Below are 23266 nucleotides of genomic sequence, written 5' to 3'. Positions count from 1 at the left end.
AATGGTCCATCTGACAACCAGCTTCCAGCTGAGATCTCTTGAGTCCCCAAATATTGCTGACTTCACCCATATAAATCCTGCTTTATATATACACACAGGGCTGGCCAGGATGAGGCTCATGAGCCACATAAGTTACTCTGGTAGCAAATATTCAAGAAACTGGATAGAAAATAGTTACAATACCCTTTCTAAAGAGAGAAAGGAGAGTGTGTACTTAGAGTTCAAGAGTTTTCTCCTTCCCCAACTCTGCTCCCAGTCACATACTGGAGCTGAAGCTATACCAAAAGACCAACAGCGGCATGCTCCAAAATGTGAGAAGGCTAACAGCAGCAAGATCTGTCACTGGATCAGTTGGTAAGAACGGGACAAAAGGATAAAGAAAATGGAGCTGTGGAATGGCTGTTGGTCGGTGAGTGGGTGAAACCCACGTCTCCTTCTATAGTCTTTATAAATGCCTAGTGCTCCACTCAGACAACACAAACCAGAAACACATATTATATCCCTGCAAATAAGGTGTCTCTGGTTGTTTGTTCCTTATTTGCCATGCACTGTTCCTCATTTCAATGTGGGAGAAGCTGCTATAAGACTATGAGGAGCAAATCAGTGACAGGTATTGAAAGATTTGGTGCAGGCAATTCACAACGGGGCCTCGGCTGGTATAATGTCCACTCTTTGCCCACACCAACCATCTAGCAGAGTAATACAAGGCAACCTTTATTTTCTGACATTTCCAAGCACTGCTTCCCTCCAACCCCATTTCCAAATCTTGGTCCTGACATTTTGTGAACCGAAAAAATCTGGTCTACTTCCATTGCAACATCAACCCATCCTCATTGAAGCTGAGTTGATAGTACCACTAAGTTGCAATGAGAATTCAAGCTACAAGTTTATACATCTGGAAATCTACACACAACCACATGCTATTGAACACTCACATTTGGGGGGTGGGAGAACAGAGGTGACACAGTATTTTATTTTAAGAATTTCTTGAAAGATATAGTTAGGGCGCAGAAAAGCACACATGATATAAAAACAGACAGACTAGCAGAAAATGTCAGAAGCAAAGAGCAGTTATTAATGGTTCAATATGTCAGGCTGAAAGGATGGGTATTTAGTGGGGTCCTACAAGGGTCTCCTTCTGTGTCTGCTCTTTATGCAGTTATTATTTATTAGCAACTTGGACGCCGCAGTTCAGAGTACGTATATCAAAACTGCAGGCAGCACCATTCTGAGAAGGAGAATGGTGGCTTTGCAGGGGCGGGGGAATTAAGTGCAACTCTGTTTTTATACGTTGAGGAAATGGGGTTGGAATCAATTAATGGAGATTCAATAAGAACAAATACAGTGTGGAAAGAGTAATCAAAGACACACATATATAACAGGGGAATGCTGATCAGGCAGTTGTGCCACAGAGAAAACTCTCTGAGCTGTAAGGAATGACAAATAAAATGAGTCAACACTGTGGCCATGCTGCAGGCAAAGCAAACAGCATAATGGGCCAAGCTCTATTAAACAAACACTGTAATTATTCAGTCTGATCAGTGCTACTATTTTCTAAACCAGAGAACTGAATTCAGACTTGGGCAGACTTGCCACAAAAATTCTCATAACAAAAACTGGAACTTAATGTTGGAGTTCTAACAATTCATGCTTTGGGCAAGCCCTGGAAAGGAAGTTTCATGGTTGTCATGATTACATCTATGAGCGTTACACATTATTGCAACATCCATATTTATTTTCAAACTCAAAGCTCAACACCACCGATATTCCTATAATATTTTAATTCACTTGGACAAAATCATCCCCCAGAAATTGCACAGATTCCTGTGATATCACTTTTTCCTGCCAATGTGGCATTTGCTTCTGTGCGAATGCTTTTGATCCATCCACTCATGCAGTTGGACTTCACCTTCTCCTCTCTTTGTGTGCCCCAAAAATCTGTTCTGGAGGGTCCCCTACTCTCTGGGGCAGTTTGGGAGGGTCGATGGGTAGTGGAGAGGAGAGGAGAGGAGAGGAGAGGAGAGGAGAGGGAAAGCTGTGGTGTGAGTGGAAGTTTGTGATGTGAGGAGAATGGTAGCTTTGGCTACATCCTTCTCCGTTCACTTGTGCAGTATATTATGACTCTGAGTGAAAAGACATTCACATGAATGACTTGTTTGCACAAATGAGAAACTGCAGACCTCACGATTCACTGCACAACAAGTGCAATGCATGCGCAAAATAAAAATGGGGTTTTGCATTAATCTGTCCAATCAAAAACTACCGTATTTTTCGCTCTATAACATGCACCCAACCATAACACGCACATAGTTTTTAGAGGAGGAAAATCCGTAGGCATGCCACCCGTAGGCATTCCCTCCATAACACGCACAGACATTTCCCCTTACTTTCTAGGAAGAAAAAAGTGAGTGTTATGGTGCAAAAAATACGGTAATTTATGGAATAGTAGTAGCTGAATGATTTCCTAAGGAAATCACTTTGGCAGGGTGGAAATGGTTAGGGAGGATGGAGCTGATAATAAAAATTATCTTGTAAGATTGACACCGTAGGATTGAGGCCCTACTTAACAATAACAAAAGGGGAGGGGACTTCAGAGATGTACAGAAAACAATTTATTGTCCAATGCATTTTGAGTGTTGCACTTTTCCTCAAGAGCAAATCTGATTCAGTTTTTTCAGAAAGCAATCAAGATTTTCTTCTATACATTTTTGAAGACTCTTTCTGTTCTGCTCCTGCATCTGGTGTCCTTCCATGCCTGTGGAATTGCAGACACTGTGAGAAATGTGTAAGCAGGTAATGCAGCAGAAGCGGAAGCTGGGATTGCAACTTAAAAGAGCCACACTTGGTGAAAATGAAGCTGACCCACTATCAGGTGAGAAAAATATTTTTTTGTAGGAGGTTATGAGAAATACATATTGAAAACGGCAAGTGCAAACTCACAGAGTCCAAGCTAATCAGAATATGATACATCTGCACACATCTTTTACCCTTCTTCATCAACACTCCATCACTGTACCCAAACAATGCTTGAGGATCTCTATAGCCTCCTTAGCATCAGTTGAAAAAGAAAGATAAGAGTTGGGTGTCATCAACATATTGATCACAGCTGAACACAAAATCCCAGGTGACCTCTCCAATGAATGTTTTGTAGTTATTAAATAACAAGGGGGTCAAGACTGACCACCTTCTTGGAAAGTCCAACCATACAGAGCCACTGCAACATGTCTCCCAAACCCACACCAGCCAGATGTCCTCAAAAGACACTACGGTCAATCATATTGAAGGTTGCCAACAGGTACAAAAGAACTAATATGGATATAGTTAGAAAGTAGTTAGCTTCAATCCTCTAAGCATCTTTTACTGATCCTCAGGTTGGACGAGCTGAAATTTATGTATCCAAATAATCCAAACAGATATCTCAGCCACAGCCATAGATCCTGCAAGGGACTTTACTAGCAAAGTGGTTTGCAAACTGGCCCCAGCCATCTACCAAGCGTTCCTCTACATTACTTTTGGGACTAGCACTTGGAAGTGCTTGGAACTGCTGTGCTGTGCTGACAGGATGGTGGTGGAGAAGTACACTGATCAGGGGTTACCATTAAGAGGCTGGCATTTCAGCACCCCACTTAGCAGAAAATGAATCCAGAGAAGTTCTGCTGAATCTGTCACAACCTACCTCTGCTCAAGCCCTTGAGGAGTTTTCAGCTGCTGCCCCATTCCAAACTACCGGCTTCCTCTCTCTCTCTCTCTCTCTCTCTTTCTCTCTCCCCCCTTTTCTTCATAATTACATTCAGAGAGGCACTTTGAGAGAGAGCTTCTCTGATCTGTTACTATGGTTACTGCAGATGAAAGCATTTTGTTAAAATTGCTAGAAAAATGCTATCCTTTAACGAAAATTCCATTTCATTTAATTTTTTCCCGTCAGCACAGTTAAAGTATTTGTCATGAGCCATCTAGCAGCAAAGACTTTGCTGTGTACACAGTGGAAATGTTATGTGCTGAATGTGATGTACTGAAGTGATGCTGCACTTCAAAGTGTTCCCTTGTGTGGGTCATCAATATATAGGGATACACACAAAATGCAAAGCCATTCTAGTTGCATTCTAATTGTTTTACCCTAGGTCAATGAGTTCACATTTCATCAATACATAAACAAACATGAAGGCTCTGTCAAAATATAGCCAAGCTCTCTATTTCTTCCATCATTTTTCTTGCCATCTCCAATTCTTCCCTCTCAACCTTAATGCGATTCTACTGCTGCTTTCCTAAAATTGCTGCTTCAGTAAGCCACACTTTGTAGCAACGTCTATTATCCATGATAGAATAGGGTGCCACAATTCTCACTGGCACATCTTGTCTTGTCACTTCTAAAAGACCTACACTGGTTATCTGTCCAGTTCTGAGTCCAATTCAAGGTGCTGCTAAAACCTTTAACAGCTTGGAACCCAAGTAACTGAAGATGCACACCTTATCCGTTATTTGAGATCACCTGCCAAAGCACTCCTCTATACGCCGCCTTGTCCATCTGAGGTGAGATTGACATCAATGATGATGATGAAGGCTAAATAAAAAAATTCCTTCCTGTAGCACCTTAAAGACCAACTAAGTTAGTTCTTGGTATAAGCTTTCGTGTGCATGCACACTTCTTCAGATACACACAAAAATGTATCTGCATGCACACGAAAGCTTATACCAAGAACTAACTTAGTTGGTCTTTAAGGTGCTACAGGAAGGAATTTTTTTATTTTGACTATGGCAGACCAACACGGCTACCTATCTGTAACTGGATGATGAAGGCTGACTAGGCAGAAGGCCCAGGGAAGTGTTAAGCCAGTCCCATCTCCTAGTGGCCCAAAATCTGTCAGGCTCCCTTCACCCCACAAACTTGCCCTGATTCTGTAGGCAATGGATAGAAAGCAACTTGAAACCCTCTGCCACCTCCTCTCAAAATTGAGCTCCCCACCCAATATATATATATATATATGGGTATGTAGGTAGACTTTGCCTGCCCACAGATTAATAATGACTTGCTCTTAAGCCCCTTTTGCCCCAACCACCCAACTCATCAAAACCATTTAGGGTGCATACATTGGCCTTGTACTAATAAATATTGTAAGTAAATAAAATTATATTCTGCCTCAATTGCTTTTAAGCTCCCCCACCCCCAATATCCACTCTCCTTGTCTCCAGGACTTTGTGACATCATAGCCAGGTTAGTTAATGGCTGGGGGTGGGAATCTGGCTGGGCCATATCACTTTCTGCTGCAACATTACAGGTTGCATCTTGAAAGCTTGATGGTACATAACACTTGCCTCTGTTGCCTGGTTTCAGAGATTCGATCTGAGACAGAGTTATTAAAAGTGATGCCATCAATCACAGAGCAGAACCTTTTATCAGCTTGTTTGAGGGGTTAGTGGCAGACGTTTTGAGCAATAGACGTTATAGCTCCATTGCCTTCTTTAACTTAACCTGGGGTATAAAAGCTGAGGGTAGATATATTGTACCTCTGATAATGGTCAGTAAGCTGAGATTTCCCACCTAATAAAAAGCAGTCAAACCATGTATCTTTCACAGGGAATCTGCTCATGTTGTTGTAAGGTACAGCCAGGCTCCAACTGGGAACCCTGTGGAGCTGGAACTGGCCGCCTGCATTCTGTACCAATGAGACTGCTGGTGAAAAGAGGGTCTCATAAGGGACTGAACTTGTGGGTCAGACAAACCTGGGTAAAAAGATATGTCTATACCAGAGATAGAGAACCTTTTGGCACACCACTCTATGGGTCAACTTTGACAAGGGGTGGGGCAACCCACTTGTCAATCACATGGCATCATTATCACATGACACAATGGACAGGTAGGTTTTCCCAGACAACTGTCAAAACCCCAACATGGGATGTGGAATGGGGAGGTGTGGGAAATGGCTTTTCAATCCTTCCTGCATTTCTCCTTCACACCATGACCTCAGAGGTACAAAAGAGAAGAGCAGGGAAGATCACAAAGTGCTTTCCAAGTCTCCCATGTTGGAGCCAGAAAGGAGCTCTGTGGGACAGTTCCAAAGATCAGCACCCTTCTTGAGTAAGGGGTGTTCCCACCTCCTGCCAGCTGGTTGGAGGTTTGGGTCGTGCCTTGCTCCAGGAAAGGAAGAATCAGGAGCCCAGCTTTAGTTGTTGTTGTTTTTTGCAGCTTCGCTCTTACTGGCTGTGCACAGCTGACATCATATATGACATCAGGTGCAGGGTGGGTGAACATGGCATCCCCTGGTGACCTCAATGGGGTGGCCTGGCAAGCTAAGTTTCACCTTCAGGTCAGAGGTTTTCCATCCTGAGCTATAAAATATGCATGAAGTAACTGGTGGTTGCTGTTTCACATACGACAAAGGGAACGGCATTACATAGAAAAGAGCAACAACAGACAATGCCTGTTTGGGGGTCATCACCCTAAGATGAGGTGAGGTACCATGAATAGAATTTTCCCAGAGGTTCTAAGTATAGATAATTTGGTAAGAATCATGCCCCTCTTTACATTGAGATGTATTGTACATCTATTTAAATTAAAGCCATTAGTTGTTTTTTTAAAATTGCACCTATACATATAAATAAGCAGATGCAAAAGTAATGCAGATCTGTGTCTCCTTTCGCTCTCTTTTTGGGAATACATTTTCCCTTTTTCATTTCTCTGTAAATGGCCGCACGAGCCTCACATAAAAGTCTTCCCCATCATCTGCTTCTGAATCACTTTACTTGCCTTCAGCCTTCACTTTGGCCTTAAGTCATCAGTTTGTAAGTTTGTCTCTCCCACCACCACCCCCACCCCGCCTGAGGCATTTGCCCATCCCTTGGGGCTGGCAGATAAAAATCAGACAGTTGGGGAAATGTCCACAGGATTGGACTCATGCCTGGTAAATGGAGGAAAGGAAGAGGGGGCTTAATCACTATGCTTTCTAAATCCATCTCCCTTAAACCCTTTAAACTATCTACCAAAAAGGAACAACTACATATCAATACAACCCAAAGCAAATTTCACTACTGGAATTATAAAGCCCTGGGCGGAGAAGGTGATTTATAGTGGAGTTCTTGACACTATCTATCTTGTCTGCAGCAGTCATGCCTGGAACCACAGAAAAAGTAACAAATACATCTGATTTTACCAGAGGGATCTTGCAGCAGACTGTCATCATCCCCACCCCCCAATCTCCTGTTCTTTGTCAACTCTTGATTTACTGGTGGAATGCTGTCCAGCATATGTCAGCACTACAGTTAAAGCACACCCAGGGAGGAAGAGGGCAGCCATCTCACAGTACTGCTGGAACCCTTTGGAGAAGCATTTTACCATATTTAACCCAGGTGGAATCATGGCCTTGAAGCATGTTAAGACTCAGCCCCAGGATCTGTTTTCAATCCCATGTCTCAGCTCTGAAACATTTGAAGTTACATTTAAAATGCATCAGAGCACAGGCATAAAGCATTACACAGTAAGCAAAGCCTACTCCAAACATTCACCCCTCCCCACCTCTCTCTCTCTCTCTCTCTCTCTCTCTCTCTCACACACACACACACACACACACACACACACACACACACTTGAGATAAGCAGAATTGGTTCCCAGATCAGAAACTGAAGCTTTCAGGCACATTTTAACCCTGCAACTTTTAAGATATCAATGCATCACTTGCATTACTCTGGTGGATCAAATGGATGAGACCACAAGTGGGTCCATGAGTCAAGAAGGCGGTTTCTGCATGCGCTGTAGAGGAAAATAAGGGGCAGGTGGGGCTCATTAACCTAGGAAAAGGAAAACTGATCTTACACCTCCACTGCTTTGTGGCTATACTCATAGGTGAGAAAGGCTTCAGTAGTAAACACTGAGGAATAATCTCTATCCACTGCCTTGCAGGACATCTTCAGGAGAGGCCAAGGAGTAAACCCGACACAAATCTGGAGCGGAGTCCCTAAGACTGTTGGTTGGCGCCTTGTATGCCTCCTTCCAACAATTCCTTCAGCCAAGCTGGTGCCAAATGTACTGTTTTGCTTTCCTTTGTGGGGGTCTTGTCATCTGAGCAGCCCAGGATTCTCCTAGCTTGCACACTGAAGAGGTCACTTTGGTGCTGCCAGTACAGCAAAAACAACACAGGAAGCAGCACTCACAAGTTATAAGCTCAACCTGACTAGCATAAGATACAAGCGCTACAGGTCGCCTTCTTTAGTGGGAGAGATTGATGTTTCTCACTGGTCGGCCACTATCCCGTGTTAAGAAAATACTGTCCACCTGCTTCAATGGGTGCTTGGAGCTCAGAGTATCACTCAACAAGCATACTGAACCACTGTTCCAGGCAACAAAGAAAAGAAACAAACCCTATTGTGCCTAGCAAGCTGGAATGTCAGGACCATGTGTCCTGGGTTGCCCACTGGCTTGTTTCAGGTCAATAACTCATGGAAGACAGTTATCATTGACCATGAGCTAAAAATGCTCAACACTGATATTGCCACTTACAGGAGGCCACACTCAGTTTGAACGCAGCCTCCGAGAGAATAACTACACCACTGATGGGCAAGAAGGTCACCCAGAAGAACCACATATTCATGGCATAGGTTTCACAGTGAGGCACTTCTGTCTGCAACAGAACTGCCAACCAAGGGCTCAGAATGCTTATTTCTCAACCACCTTCGGTCAGGTTAGCATCTTGAGTGCTTACGCTCCCTCTATGTGCTTGAATACATAGATCATGGACCAGTTCTATGAGGAACTAGACCAGATTGTCAGGAGGGTCCCAGCCCATGAACACCTATTCCTGCTGGGAGATTTCAGTGCCAGAGTTGGGGGTGATCATCACACATAAGACAACTGCATAGGCCAGTTTGGTATTGGCAGCATGAACAAAGGCGGATAAAGGCTGCTTGAGCTATGTTCAGACCACAGCCTGAACATGTTCTTGAACATGTTCTTCTCTGCAAATGCAAAATGGTAAGTGTCCTGGAGACATCAAAGGCCATTGGCAGCAGAGGGACTTGTTTGTCACCAGGTGATTGGCACTCAACTGTCTTTGTTGCACAGGGAGCAACTACAGTGCCAACTGTGGTATGGATCCTCGGCTGGTGGTGAGCAAGTTCTCCTTCTCCAGTCAAAGAGGACCCATAGCAAAAAGGAGAAAGTGTGGCCTTGAATCAACCCTGCCAGAACAGTCTCACCTGAACTTTGTGAATGCTTCTCTGATTCTGTCAAAGAAGCAATACTGAACTACTCTATACACAGCATCAAAGTAAGGTAGAACCACATCGAAGAGGCAACCTGTTGTCAGGAAAAAGCAGCAATGCAAAAGCCAGCTGCAGGTGGCTGGAAAGCAAAACAGGATGTTGATGTCTGCAACTGTACTAGTGGAGAAAGGGGGCAGTCCTTTCTCTGCTCTGAGCACCGGATGTTAGCTCAGAGTGTCATCTGACCTGTGCTGGAAGTACAGGGGTGGAGCTGTGACTCTACTGCCGGAGTCTGGAGAGTACAGAAACGTTTTCTCTGTACTGCTGAATGACAGGAATAAAACATGTAAATAGGACTCCTGTCTGTCCTTTCTTCCCCTCCCTGGGGGGTGCAGGGAGGGAGAGAAGTAGGAGGGTGTGTTCTCCTCACGTTTGAGGAGAATCGCCGATTTACGACCTTGCCTACCGGGAGATGCAGACGGAAGGTCAACAAGGATCCCAGCCAAATGCCTGGAGTGAGGCCAGACCCCAGCTGGAATCCTGACACCTACAACAAAGCTTTGTCCTCTTTTGGCAAAAGAGAGCAGCAGATCCCTGGCTGGTTTGAGTTCAGCATTAACACAGTGTGTAAAATAACTTTTACTGAAATACTGCTTCTTAGTAACTGTCTTGTGAAATGTGCAACAGTTAAAATGGCAATTGTTCACATTGTGGCACCAATCATAAATATGCATTAAGCTCAACTTAGCAGGAAATGTGCAGGAAAGGGAGAGGCATGTTTCTTTTACACCAGGGAACAGCAGCACCCACAGATATACAATACGAAATTTATTTACTCCTATGACATGTAACAACTTGGAAATAGAACAGCTGGCACCTCAAATTAGAACATTTTAAAATTAAGTCTTAACGAGTAGAAATAAAAATCAACAAATTGACTTTTTTATACAGTACTCCTCTGGTGAGACATACTGTAAATCAGCTATATAACAAGAGGCAATAAAAACAGATTTATTTACTACTACACTCGCTGCTACCAGGAATCAGGCACAATATGAAAATTAATCTCTTATTCCAGACACACATTAGACATCTCACAAGCATGCATGCATAGTTACCTACAGAAGAATAACTGCAGAAAGCAGTATGCTAACACAGGCCTCCTATATAGGCAAGTTGCACTGGAAGTTAGAAGGATAAAAGCCAACTTCTTTTCTTGGAGCCACACAGGGTAGCCCTATTTCTCTCAAACCAATTGTTTTTTCACAAAAACCACAAATTACTTATTTACCTTCACGTCTCCCCACAGAATTATACGGCTGAAAGAGGCTGAAGATCACAGAGTCCAACCTTTCTCCCAATGCAGGATCTTCCACGGATCAGCTCCTTCCCCCACAGTGAACCCACATAATCCAACACAGAATAATGCATTTCCTGTATCCTATTACTTCACCCCATATTTCTGGCAAGGATCCTGGCATGTAAATACTGAAGGTATATTGTCACGACCTCATTCTTCTTAACTTGGAATTCAAGCAGAGCTGGGTTTTGTACTATTGTATATATACTATATATACTATATTGTATCCATATCCCAGCTGCTGATGCATTCATGTGAAAATGCAACCACATATGGAAATAAATCTGTCCTGGGATCCGTTTTGTGTCACACATTAGTGGTGGTCAGACAGAGGACTCAAAGTCTCCAACTCCTCCTCTGTCATACAAATGTATCTCTGGCTGTCATCAGCATTAAGAGTTAATATCTTCCATCTGTGCCCTAAATTATGAGTAGGATAATTTGTCTTAAGGGTTGTGTTTTCACATCCTTTCCTTTGGGTTAATGATACTTACAGTAAATGGCTTAGCTGGTGGGGTTTTGTTTCATTTTTTTTCTGTTTTGCCTCAGTACGTTCACTTTGCCGATTTTTTCTTTTTTCTTTCTGAAGTATGTTGAAAAATGATTGTTCTGAATGAGGCTTCCCTTTGTATGTGCTATAAAGAGTACCTAGCTCATGTGCTGATCTGAAGACTGAGGATTAACAGTGCTGAGACATTTCCATGCCAACAGAAAGGGATACTGCCATAAGGGATAGTGCCGTATCATTTCAAGACAATTCCAGAACATTGTCCACCAGGCCCACAGAGCATGAGAGGCAATGGATCCACTGAGGTATCATGACACACCGATGCAACTCTGAATACTCACTCTAAATCGTTATCAGCTACCTTCATAGGACACATTATCCAGGTGAGTTTTGAGGCCTATGTGTTTTCAGTAGAAAATGTTGTTACTTACTGGTACAAGGAACCTCTGATGGATCAAAGTCAGCCCGGTAGTAACCATTGCGACAAGTGCAGATGTGGGCAGCCTCTGACGTGGAGCGGCTGTTGGAGGGGCACTGTGTGCAGGTCCCGGCACCCTGGTTTGCTTTGAACATCCCTGCTGTGCAAGCTGGAATAAACAAGGGCAGAGAAAGAAACAAGAAGGTGTCAAATTCTCATCAAAATACATGTCTCAGACAGGAACTGAATTAATCTAATTTTGTTGCAGTTCCCAAGACATTTTCCAAAATATGACATGAACATCATCAATAGTAACAAAGAATTTAACATCCTTGTACAGAAGGGTCCTGGTTTGATAAATGTCCTGAGAACTTTTTCTATTGGGTGGGGTGTAAATATATATCTATTAAACAAAAGCCAAGGTCTAGAAAGCCAGAGAACATCTAAGGATGAATGATTATTTTTTGCAGAGTTTGTGGGGTTCCTTTAAAGATAAAGGCTACCAAGCTGCAGAGCTCTTTGGAATATGTGGCAATGTAAGATGGCTGTGCAAGTGAGTACAGCCCTGCTGCAATTCACCAGTGGTCTGAATTGGCTCATGGCAGCACAAGATGACAAACTACCCCTGCCTGCTTGGGATTTAGGGCGCTGCAGGCAGCTCCCCCACACAGAAGAGAGATGGATAAAAAGCCACATATAAGTCTGCTGTCTACTGCAGAGTGACTCTGATTCTCTTTAATGTTAAAGGGCCTCTTTCTGTAATACAGTGGTACCTTGGCTCTCAAACTTAATCCATTCTGGGAGTCCGTTCGACTCCTGAAACCATTCAGAACCCAAGGCGCTGCTTCCAGTTGGCTGCAGGAAGTTCCTGCACTCAAGCAGAAGCCATAGAAGCCGCGTTGGACATTTAGCTTCCGAAAAAGGTTTGCAAACTGGAACACTCACTTCTGGGTTTGCGGTGTTCGGGAGCCGATTTGTTCAGGAGCCAAGCCGTTCAACTACCTAAGTACCACTGTAACGTGCCACTGAAAATAATTTGGGCAGGGATGGCCTTCTTAGTACTCTTCCAAACTTATAATATTGAAATGAGTTATCTGATCAGCTTATTGGTACAAAGTGTAATTCTTTAAGTATTGCTCCAGCACAACTCCCATTTATTTTTATTACTGAAGCATTCTGCAAACTGCATAACTTGTTTTAAAAGAGATCCAATTAATAAGGGTTTGCAGAATTGTTCTTCAAGGGGGGGGGAATCTAAATCATGATTCATTATTCCTGTTCTGATGTCTTACATGAGCCATCATTCACGATGCCCTCTGATAAATCGGGGCACGGGGGATACAAAAATGGAAAAAAAAATTAAAGTAATCTATGTCTCTTTGTTACATCTTCCTTTAAATTTTAGGCTGCAAAACTATGCACATTTACCTGGGAATAAGCTACAGGGAATAAGCCACAGGGCTTATTTCTGAGTAGACATGCATAGGTAAAGGTAAAGGTACCCCTGCCCATACGGGCCAGTCGTGTCTGACTCTAGGGTTGTGCGCCCATCTCACTTAAGAGGCCGGGGGCCAGCGCTGTCCGGAGACACTTCCGGGTCACGTGGCCAGCGTGACGAAGCTGCTCTGGTGAGCCGGCACCAGCGCAGCACACGGAAACGCCGTTTACCTTCCCGCTATAAAGTGGTACCTATTTATCTACTTGCACTTAGGGGTGTTTTTGAACTGCTAGGTGGGCAGGAGCTGGGACCGAAAGACGGGAGCTCACCCCGCCATGGGGATTCGAACTGCCGGCCATACAATCAGCAAGTCCTAGGCACTGAGGTTTTACCCACAGCACCACCTGCATCCCAGTTAGACATGCATAGGATCACACTATTAAATGTCTTGAATTCAGGCTGCCATACCTATGCAAGATTGTTGCTACCAGCCCTAAGCCATCACAACAAGAGGATATGTAATACATGGAAATATATATTTAAATAGCACATTGCATCAGAGTTTCATCCTATGACATTTGGTCAGTTCTGCAAAGTATTATCAACCATCACAATTCCAGTAGCCTGGCATATCAACTGATATTCGCAGATGAGTCCTTAACCACACTATAAACACCATTGCTCTTTTCAGTCTAATTGGCAGCTTTGGCACAGAAGATTTTTTCAGGCAAAAATTTAACAAAGCCACTGGGATTTAATGTTCAGAAAAGTTTGTTTCTAACACTAAGATGCTAATGTACAATGATACAGAGTGAGCAGAGGCCGCCAGGATATTTGTCTTAATGAGATGGGTGAGCTAAAATGGGCTGTTGACATGAGTCCAGTGTGAAATCTTTGCATAATAGCTAGCTGTTGATGCAGCAGGATAAGGGTGGGAAGTTTAGAAGCTGAAATAAATTTATAAAGCAAAAACAAAGTTAAGAAGCATTAGCTTGACATGGAATTGTCTCATCTAATCATAATGATGGATGATGCACCATTAAGGACAGAAAATCATACCGCTTACTCTCACTTACACAATTCTCTCCACTCCGATTGGCTGTGGGTGTCTGATTTGCATAATCACTGAATGGTAATATGCCTTTTCAGGCAAAATATCCAAGCCGTGTGACAGCAACTAAGATTACGAGATTTCCCATCCCCTTGCCATGACAGGTAGGTACAGACTCAGGAATGGGGGGGGGGGAGAGAAAGGAAGCAAGAGACTGTCTGGAGGAATGCTGCTCAAATTCAGCCTACAGCTTTTCAAAGAACTCACTTGAGATTGCTTTTTAATACTTGTTCATACTTCATTTACAATGCCTGCACACTCACAACAACAACAATCTGAAGGGTCTTTTGATTATCTCCCTCAAACTATACCCAGTGCTAATGTGTTTCTAGGCCATCACCTCAGAGCTTATTCAACCAGAAGCTAGCAATTAATTCATAAATAGGAAGCCCTCTCCAACTAGAGCAATAATAATGTTTTTATCCTTGCTGGTGTGATGATTCATTAATCAACTGGCTCTCCATGACTTGTGATCCTGTATGCAAAACATTAGTGGACTGACAGCCTGTTCGCTGCTCCGACATACACAGAAGATGTACAGCCCAAAGGTGAGTTAGTTCTAGTCTTCCATGAATCAGTTACTATGTGAATGAAAAATGGATGAAGGGTGCTCCAGGATAGATGCCAGGGTTATATTTTTAACTACATGTGTAGCTCAGTAGAAGAGAAAATAAGGGGGATCACGCTGAGCTAGTAAGAAGAACAGAGAAAGAAACGCACTGAAGCATTATGCAAACTGAAGGGGGAGTTTCTGTTTGCTTTAACAATGAACTTGGTGCTTTTAACAGAATGCAACTGAGAAAGAGGAAAAGGAAAACCAGTTATTATCAATAGGCTGTTCTTCAAATCCTTGCCAGAGGAACTCCAAGACGACCAATGGTTCAAGAGTGGCAACAGAAAGTCATACTAATTAAGACAGCCCTTAGGTCACAGAGGAAGAAATTATGCCTGGTGGCTTCAGCTGTTTCTTAACACACTTTTGACCTCTCGGTTATTGGATGAACAACAAATCATAGAAATGGTTGCAAATCCAGCAGCAGCAGCACACCAAAAGCATGGTCAGTCAGAAATATGCAACTGGTTGCTCTCGTGGACTGGTTGGACACAGATGATTGGTGGGAGGAACCAAGGGATGAAGGCTCAGAGCCTGGTGTGTGGAGGTGGAACAACGATGAGTGGTCACATGGAGAAGAGGGAGAAGTCTGGGAAGAGGAGATGTTGGAAGGTGAAGAGTTAACAGGGCTTAGCGAGCTGGGAGAGTCTATGGCAGACAGAAGTCCAGAATCAAGAGTCAAAAGGGGCCAAGAAGCAGAGATGAGTCAGGCTGGTGAAGAGTCGCAGGTGTCTTCCCCTCTTCCTGTGTCAAGCTCCCCTCCCTGCTTGTCTCCCAGAACCAGAAGAGGGATTAAAGAGTGAAGGAGCAATTGGTGATGCACAGAATCAGCCTCTGCTTGGGGAAACCCCCGGTGAGGAGGGGACTTTGGGCAGTTGTGGGAAGCCAGGGACCTTCAGTCTTAGCAGCTGCTTCATGGGGGCAAGACCTATTGGAGATGAATTGCTGTGTTTATTACACCTGACACTCCTGTGCATAACATGTTTTAATAAAGAGTCATCTCCATAGTGTGATTTACTGCTGATTCACTCCTGACAGTTGCTTAGAGGACTTCACAGAACAGTATCTCAACAATTAAGTATTCTTCATACCTTTTTTTCCTCCCACATCTGCCCCTATCTATCCCATCTAAACTTACTTTGCAAACCCAAATGCTACCCATCTTCCACTTTATGGGTGGGCACATGGAATCCCATATGTGCAACTGTGTGCATGTAGTCCAATACTATGCAGAAGGATCTATAGAATGGGTGGGAATGATTCATCATTGGAAGTGCTCCCCCTCTTCCCCTCACCTCAATTCAGTTGCCCAGCTCTAGTTTTACCCATGGAGCCAAGGGGGGGAGGAAGAAGACTGAGTAGGGGCAGCCCCCATTCCAGGGCAGGGGTTAGCAATGCATGATAACACTGGGTGGTCGTGCGCAAGTCATTATGTCTCAGACTCATCATAGACACTCACACATGTGAACATTATCAGCTGGGGAGAATAATATTTGCCTATACTAATGGAGGGGCTGGTTCAGAGGAAGGTGAAGGAGTTGCTCTAAGTAGGCAAGGACTCTTGGGCTGGGAAGGTAGGGGAGACAGGAAAACAAACTAGAAACTGTATGTAGCATAGTCTAGGCTTTTCTATGAAAAAAGTGAAAAGCAATCTATGTCTCACCACAAGAAATGGGCAGCAGAGAGGCTACAACAGAGATCCTCAAAGTGATTAGGCCTTGCAAGACTGGAGATCATGGTTAAATTCAAAGACATATGGGATTAGTTTCTGGAGTAACATATGGTGCCCTCCAGGTCATTAGAGCAATATTTCTCATGTGACTATATGCAGGGGTAAGGTGGTCATGATATAGATTATTTAGTATTCCACAATTTAATAGATTCATCCATCCATTCTTTTTTAAAAATCTTTTTTGTCCTTTCATTTCCCCTTTGTAGTATCTAATACTGCCTGAATGTTGGGGAGAAGGGTAGGTCAGCTAACGAAGGTATCATGTTTCCTGCATCTGATTTTATCATTATATTGATTAAAGTCATGGTAAAATCAGACGCAAGACACATGCACTATGTATGTGTTATATTGTTTTCTGTGTACTATTTAAGATTGGACTTAATGACAACTAAAACTGTGGGTAAGCAGCAATGAAGGAGAGAAGAGGTCCCCACGGAATGGTCTATTTTAATGAAACGAAAAGCTCATTGATAAAATGTTAACAACAACAAACATGAAAAGTAGACTTTGGAGAATTTTGAGCAAAGGAATGGCTGGAGGGAAGGGGAGGCATCTCACCCACTTCCCACGGGCTGTTTTCCTATTTAAAATCCCATTTTTCCCAGGGGCTTTGTTTGTTTCATGTATTGCAAGCAAAGCACAGACCCAAACTAAGCCACTTCATCTCCAAGTTGCCAGCTGAGTTCTCCCTCATTCCCACTCTTCAACTGCTACTGGAGGGTATGGTCTATAGGCAGAAAGTGTGAGGCAGGAAGCTTACAGGAGGTAATCAATATGCTGGGTCAGGGAAGCCAACATGGTGGCCTCCAGATGTTGATTGACTACAATTCCATCATCCTTAGCCAGTGACCATGCTAGATAGGGCTGATGGGAATTGGAGTCCAACAACACTCGAGGGCGGCACAACATTGACTACCCTTAGGCTGGGTGCTGATAGCTAGGTATGGAGGATTTGTCCTAGAGGCCAAGGATTCACCTTCTCTCTGCCCCAACACAATATGGTGCACTGTGCAAAATTTGAGAACCTGAGAGTCCTTTATTCAACTGTAAAATAGGCATTATCCTCGCCCTATAATGTGTCTGGGAGAGGGAGCAGGGAGATGAGTCACTGATACAATTGCTTGCCTAAGACCACCCTGTATGTCCATACCAGAGACCTGAACCAGAGGTTTCCCAGTGCATAGTTATGTTTTAAGTCGTTGTATTTTGCCAGCTTGCTTCTTTTTCTTCATTTTACTTTTGTCCTGAACAGCCCAAGAGTGGAGAAAGAGCGTATACAGAGAGCCAGGAAATTATGGCAGGCTGACATTAAAGGAGTAGAACCTTGGAATGGTGACACTAACACTGAATTCCCTGGGGAATTCATTGCTAGTCCTGCACAAATCAATCCCTCCTTAGAAAAGTGGGTGTTTTGTTGTGTGGATTTACTGGACCTAAAAAGGAAGCATAGGGATAGGGACCTTGGTGGGATATGCACAAGGACCCCAGCTGTCCCTTGAAAAAGTATAGCCACAAACAGTTTTCCTCTTTGGTCAGCACATGTGAAGATGGAGAATTCTGAGGATGAACCACAGCAACTATGGACCATGCATAGATGCAAAGGGAATGAGGACTGTTAGCAATGGAGGAGGGATTATATTCCATGAAATAAGAACCATAGTTTATATGTGATGGGCTATTATTTGACAGCCTGAAGATTTTGACGATTAAAATTTCTAAAGTTATAAGGTCAGAGTAATCCTATTGGGTATTGGGCAATATTCCATGGTGGAGCTACTGCTGCTTGTAATGTCCTGCTAGATCCACAGCTAGCATAGTTGAGGCCTCCTTTGTGTGTGGTGGTGGTAATTTCAGGGTAAGAGGAGCATTGAATCCTGTCAATCTTTGGCCACCCCAAACAAACTCTTAAGCACTTCATTCCCACCACCAGCACCAGCACCAGCTGCTACTATAAAAAGAGATGAAATTAAAGGGGTGGTTATTTTTAAGATACATTTGGGCAGCGGGAATCTATTAGCAGGATTAAGTTATAGAAGAAGAAGAAGAAGAAGAAGAAGAAGAAGAAGAAGAAGAAGAAGAAGAAGAAGAAGAGGAGGAGTTTGGATTTGATATCCCGCCTTTCACTCCCCTTCAGGAGTCTCAAAGTGGCTAACAATCTCCTTTCCCTTCCTCCCCCACAACAAACACTCTGTGAGGTGAGTGGGGCTGAGAGACTTCACAGAAGTGTGACTGGCCCAAGGTCACCCAGCAGCTGCATGTGGAGGAGCGGAGACGCAAACCCAGCCCAGTTTCCCAGATTACGTGACTACCGCTCTTAACCACTACACCACACTGGCTCTAGAAATAGAAATACAATAGAAATACAATCATCCCACAGTACAAATATATAACTTTAAAAGATGTGAACAAAAATAATTCTAAATACATAAGAAAAATATGAAATCAATGCAAATAAAATGTTTGCATTTCATTGTTTAAAATCAAAAGAACGTCATGTTTCAAGATGTTATACTTAACACACAGTAAGAACACAAAAGGATGCTATCTAATGGAAAAAGTAGGAGCGGAACACACACACACAAATGCAATTTGTTTTCTACAGCCCTCCCCTTGTGATTGTAAAAGCCATCAGAACTGCTTTTTCTATCACCCCCCATTCCTTCACCCACATGGAATCCATCACCCCACAGTCACATTACTTCTTAAAGAAACATATTAAGTGTCTCATAAACAGTGCAGTGATTGAGATAATGGAAAGTGCCTCTTATCCCCTGTCTGCTGCATCAGGATATGAGACATCTCCTCACAGCCAAGGGGAGGAAATTAACAGGAGCAAGCTGGAGCAACCACTTTGATGCAATTTCCTTGGGAGATAGCGGTCCATCTAATCTTTATTGAAGTCCTTTAACCTCTAATTCAAAACACACACAGGTCTCTTGCTCTCCCAGTTCCTTCAGATAGCAAAAGGACACAAAATACCTGTCCTGAGATGTGTACAAAAAAGAACCCCCAACGATGGGTGGATCCACTTGGTGCCCCTGAGCTCACAGAAGGGTGTTTCATTTAGTAGATAGAAGGAGATGAAAACTTTATTTTTTGCTGGTTCATCCGCCCCCTTGCAGCTCCCACTGGAGGGGGCCCCTACAAAATAGGGTGAAAGGGAGCATGGGGGACAATATCAAGCAGAAAGGGAAATTTGCAAAAATGCTCTTTCCTCCTCTTTTACTAGAGTAAGGCTAAGCCACTGTATCCATACCCACATAACTTACTGGACCAAAGAATCATTGCAACAATGTTGTTTAAAACAAGGCATTGATGGTGGTGGTGGGGCTCTAAAGTGGTTTACCAGCTTCTCACATACCTTATTTTAATGCATTCTTGCATTCTTAAATTTTTCATAGCAGGATATTTAAGAACCAGCTACATCTTGCTAAAAAGTGTGGGAAGGGAAGAATTCCAGTGGGGTTGTTCCTCCACAAGAATGTTTGGGGTTGTATCTTCCTCTGTTATTCTCTCTAGGCCTTTTCAATTGGAACAACCTTATGATGATGGGGAAGAGGGTCTCTCTAGTTGTGGCACTTGTCTGGAGCTGTGCCTGATGCCTTTTCAGTACCAGGTGAAGACATTTTAATTAGCTGGGGCTTTTTTCATCTCTGTGATTATTCTTAATCTCTCTTCTCATTTTGTAAATGCTGCTGCTTGTATTGCTTTAAATCCTTATTTGTTGTTTTACTTTCCTGCATTTTAAGGCTCCCTTGTGAACCACTCTCAGAGTCCCTTTTGGGACTGCAGAGTGATCTATCAAATATCCTAAATAAAATATAAATAAATAGATAGATTTTGTCTATGACCTGCTCTCCCTCTCTTCTGTGTAGCCTTGCCATGAGATAATTGAAACAGACGGCAGAAAGCAGCTCAGATGGAACTTGTGGGTGTCAGAAAACATGTCCCAGATTGCTCTAACAAGGGGGAAATGGGCTAGATTTAGCAGCGTGTAGTCTCAGTATTTATACAGCGAGATAACAATCTTGGCTATTGGGTAAACGCATTTCTTCCAGGTTTCTGAAAAAAGACCCATCCATTAGCCTTCCTTCACCTGAATACTATTTTGGCCACATGTGCCCTCAATATGCAGGTCATAAAAAGTGATCTAGATGCCCTTTTTGCTTGATTAGCCCAGAACCACTTTCATGATGAGAGACTGTTCAGGCACCTCCTTATCCAGGGATAAACAGTTTTCAAAGCTGAGCAGAAGGTTAAGGGGGAAAGCCATATAGAATGAAGAGTTATGATGACTGCTTGCATTCTGGTGTAGATCATATTCTTTTAAGGGGAGTGGGTTGGTCACACACCAAATCTATCTCTCAGCTATAGCTGTTTGTACTAAACAATGGCGGCATTACATATCAAGTGATCCAACTTTTTTTACCTCGTGCCATCCAATTTTCTTAATTTGTACACTTGTTGAATGATCAAAACCAAGTTTAAATCTAAAATTTTAATTGTTTATCTCATCTCGTTTGTGAATGATGAGGGTTTGAAATTTCAAAAAGTTGACCATTTTGGCCTTGCCAGACTACACAAAAACATTAAAAGCTCAGTTCAAAATTGAGATACATCAAAACTAAAAACATGTTCCAAAGCTGAGTGATAGCTTGCTATTGCATGATAGATTTAAACTTAGCTTTGATCACTCAGCAAGTGTACAAAATATTAAGAAAACTGAATGACATGAGGTAAAAAAGTTGTATCACTTGATATGGAACAACCCAATGGCTGGATGATGATGATGATGATGATGATGCACCATCGGTGTACATATTGCTTTCAACATAAGCGAAAGGACAGGTTGCCACCATGTATCCACTGAGACAGGATGTGACTAGTCTACTTCTCTCCACATTCCCACTACATCCAAATACAGCCAACAAAATCTAACAATGACTGTTTTATAGAGGCTCCAGGTTGCTAGACGTTGCTAACCACAGCTATTTTCTGGCAAAGCACTGAAAGGACCTGCAAGAGGTTTAACAAAGCACCTAGTTTGCATAAAACTGCCATTAGTTTCCTACATTGTATCTTTTGTTAGTAATCAAGAGTCAAATACCAGCCAAAACCATTTATTCTCTTTTCCTTTCACACCCTGGATTCTTTCTTTTATGACTATTACATTTTATTTATTTTGGCTGCTACTCTAATGGCAGGAAAGGAACAGTGCAATGTAACTAATGCTACACCAACTGGCTAGGATTATAGCAGTCAATGAGAATATTCAGAGCAATCAATTTGTCACTGGTCAGACCACTCCAACCTTCACTTTTCAAACCCTAAACATCTGTAGCTACAGTTTCAGAAAGACGGAGTGTGGTAACTCGTGAACTGCAGATGCTGGTGACTTATTCGTCCCTTCTATGCAATCTTAACAATTATATTATCACAGACAACATATCACTTTTGTGTATTTTCTACTAAATACAAAATGTAGTATTCCAAAAGTCATTATGATAGACGTTGAAAAGAAACATTGTTTTTCTTAAGATGCATTGCTCAGCATATTCATCAGAGAAAAAGTCCCCACTGAATTTATTACGAATTAGTTCTCAGCAAATATGCTTAGCATCACACTCCACATGATTCTTCAAAGAGGTGGTGGGACCAGCAGCTCAGTCCACCTCTTTGCACCCTTTAAATTGCTTACCCATCACCAATTCCCAACAGATGTTAAACTGTGTTCCAAACAAACCATTCTCACCTCAAAAAGCAGGGACATCCATGGGTAATTGAATTACCTATATTCCTTATTTCTAATTAAACCAACTTTCCCCCCTACACCTAAGCCCACAGTAGCCCCTTGAAGATGTCCAATAGGGGTGAAATGAGCATGTGGGGAGAACACAGGGGTGGAAGTCTGCAACTATTAACTTTCATGAGGAAATGGGTAAAGAACAGATAATGAAGTTACTGAAATAAATGCTCTAGAGTAGACCCACTGAAATTAATGGGTCTACCTTGAACAAACTTTAGTTGAACACAACACAAAGGCTTGAATTCTGAGAACGGTGAAGATCTTTTCCAAAGTTATTCCTCTACGGAATGCACAGAGGAATAACTTCTGAAAGTGGCTTGATGGGAAGCAAACTTGCAGAAGACTTTCACATCCTTTACTCCCTTTGCAGGCCCCTGCAGAGCCACTCTGAAAAGCTGGAAAGCCCTCCTAAGCAGCACATTCTGAGGTACAGAGCCCAGCAGGAGATGGACCATCCTAAATTGGGCAGAATCGCTTTATGTGAGCTGCTTTCTGCTTGCTCAAGGTGCCTACCCAGTTTGGGGCAATTCCTTCTTCGGGAGTGTGGACTGACACACCAAATAAACTCTCCAGGGGCTGAAGAGGGGAGCAGATGATGAGAAGAAATCCTGTGATTTGTTTCTCAAAATCAAAGTCCACATACATGCTGCAGTTTGTGTGCTAGTTTGTTAAGAAGCAAAAACAACAACCCAGCTATGCTTCTCTCTTCTTTGCACAGTACTCAAAATAGTCAAAACACATGTGAAGTTAAGTTGGCTAGGGGAAGAGAGGGAAAGGGAGAGAGGTGCCTGGAGTCTAGATTTGGATGACAAACACTGAAGGAAGAGACAAGATGGGGAAGGACAGCACGGGTACAGTGGGCCACCCGTCTCTGCCATATGGACCACTTGGTAGCTCAGCTAATGGGTCACACTTGTTTATTTTAATGACAATTAATCTGAATGATTCTTGTCAAAATAAAGGAACAAAGTGCATTTTGTACTACACTGTGCATGGTTTTCTGTTACTACTTAACTTGCTAATTTGCAAATTTCTGTAATCTGCAATGTGTCTCTTAGTTATTATTACAAATTAGTATCTCTCTTCG

The 23266-nt window shown here is 42.8% G+C and overlaps 1 protein-coding gene and 1 long non-coding RNA gene across 16 annotated transcripts in view; both read right to left on the bottom strand.

Annotated features, from left to right (window-relative positions):
- Window positions 1-23266, bottom strand: part of EPHB1 (EPH receptor B1) — a 366648-nt gene that overhangs the window by 82292 nt on the left and 261090 nt on the right. For all 15 annotated transcript variants that reach the window (XM_081192559.1, XM_081192560.1, XM_081192561.1 and 12 more), the window contains one exon: window positions 11493-11648. In XM_081192559.1, coding sequence (XP_081048685.1) covers window positions 11493-11648 — 156 coding nt within the window. The remainder of the gene's footprint in view (window positions 1-11492; window positions 11649-23266) is intronic.
- LOC308586329 lies at window positions 2618-4560 on the bottom strand. Its single transcript, XR_014007818.1, has 3 exons — window positions 4468-4560; window positions 3677-3839; window positions 2618-2755 (listed from the first exon to the last, which is right to left on the bottom strand). It is a non-coding gene; the product is annotated as an uncharacterized lncRNA (long non-coding RNA).

The sequence above is a fragment of the Podarcis bocagei genome, assembly GCF_964188305.1.
Source record: "Podarcis bocagei genome assembly, chromosome: 4".
Classification (NCBI taxonomy): Eukaryota; Metazoa; Chordata; class Lepidosauria; order Squamata; family Lacertidae; genus Podarcis; species Podarcis bocagei.
This window is presented reverse-complemented; position numbering and strand designations above follow the sequence as displayed.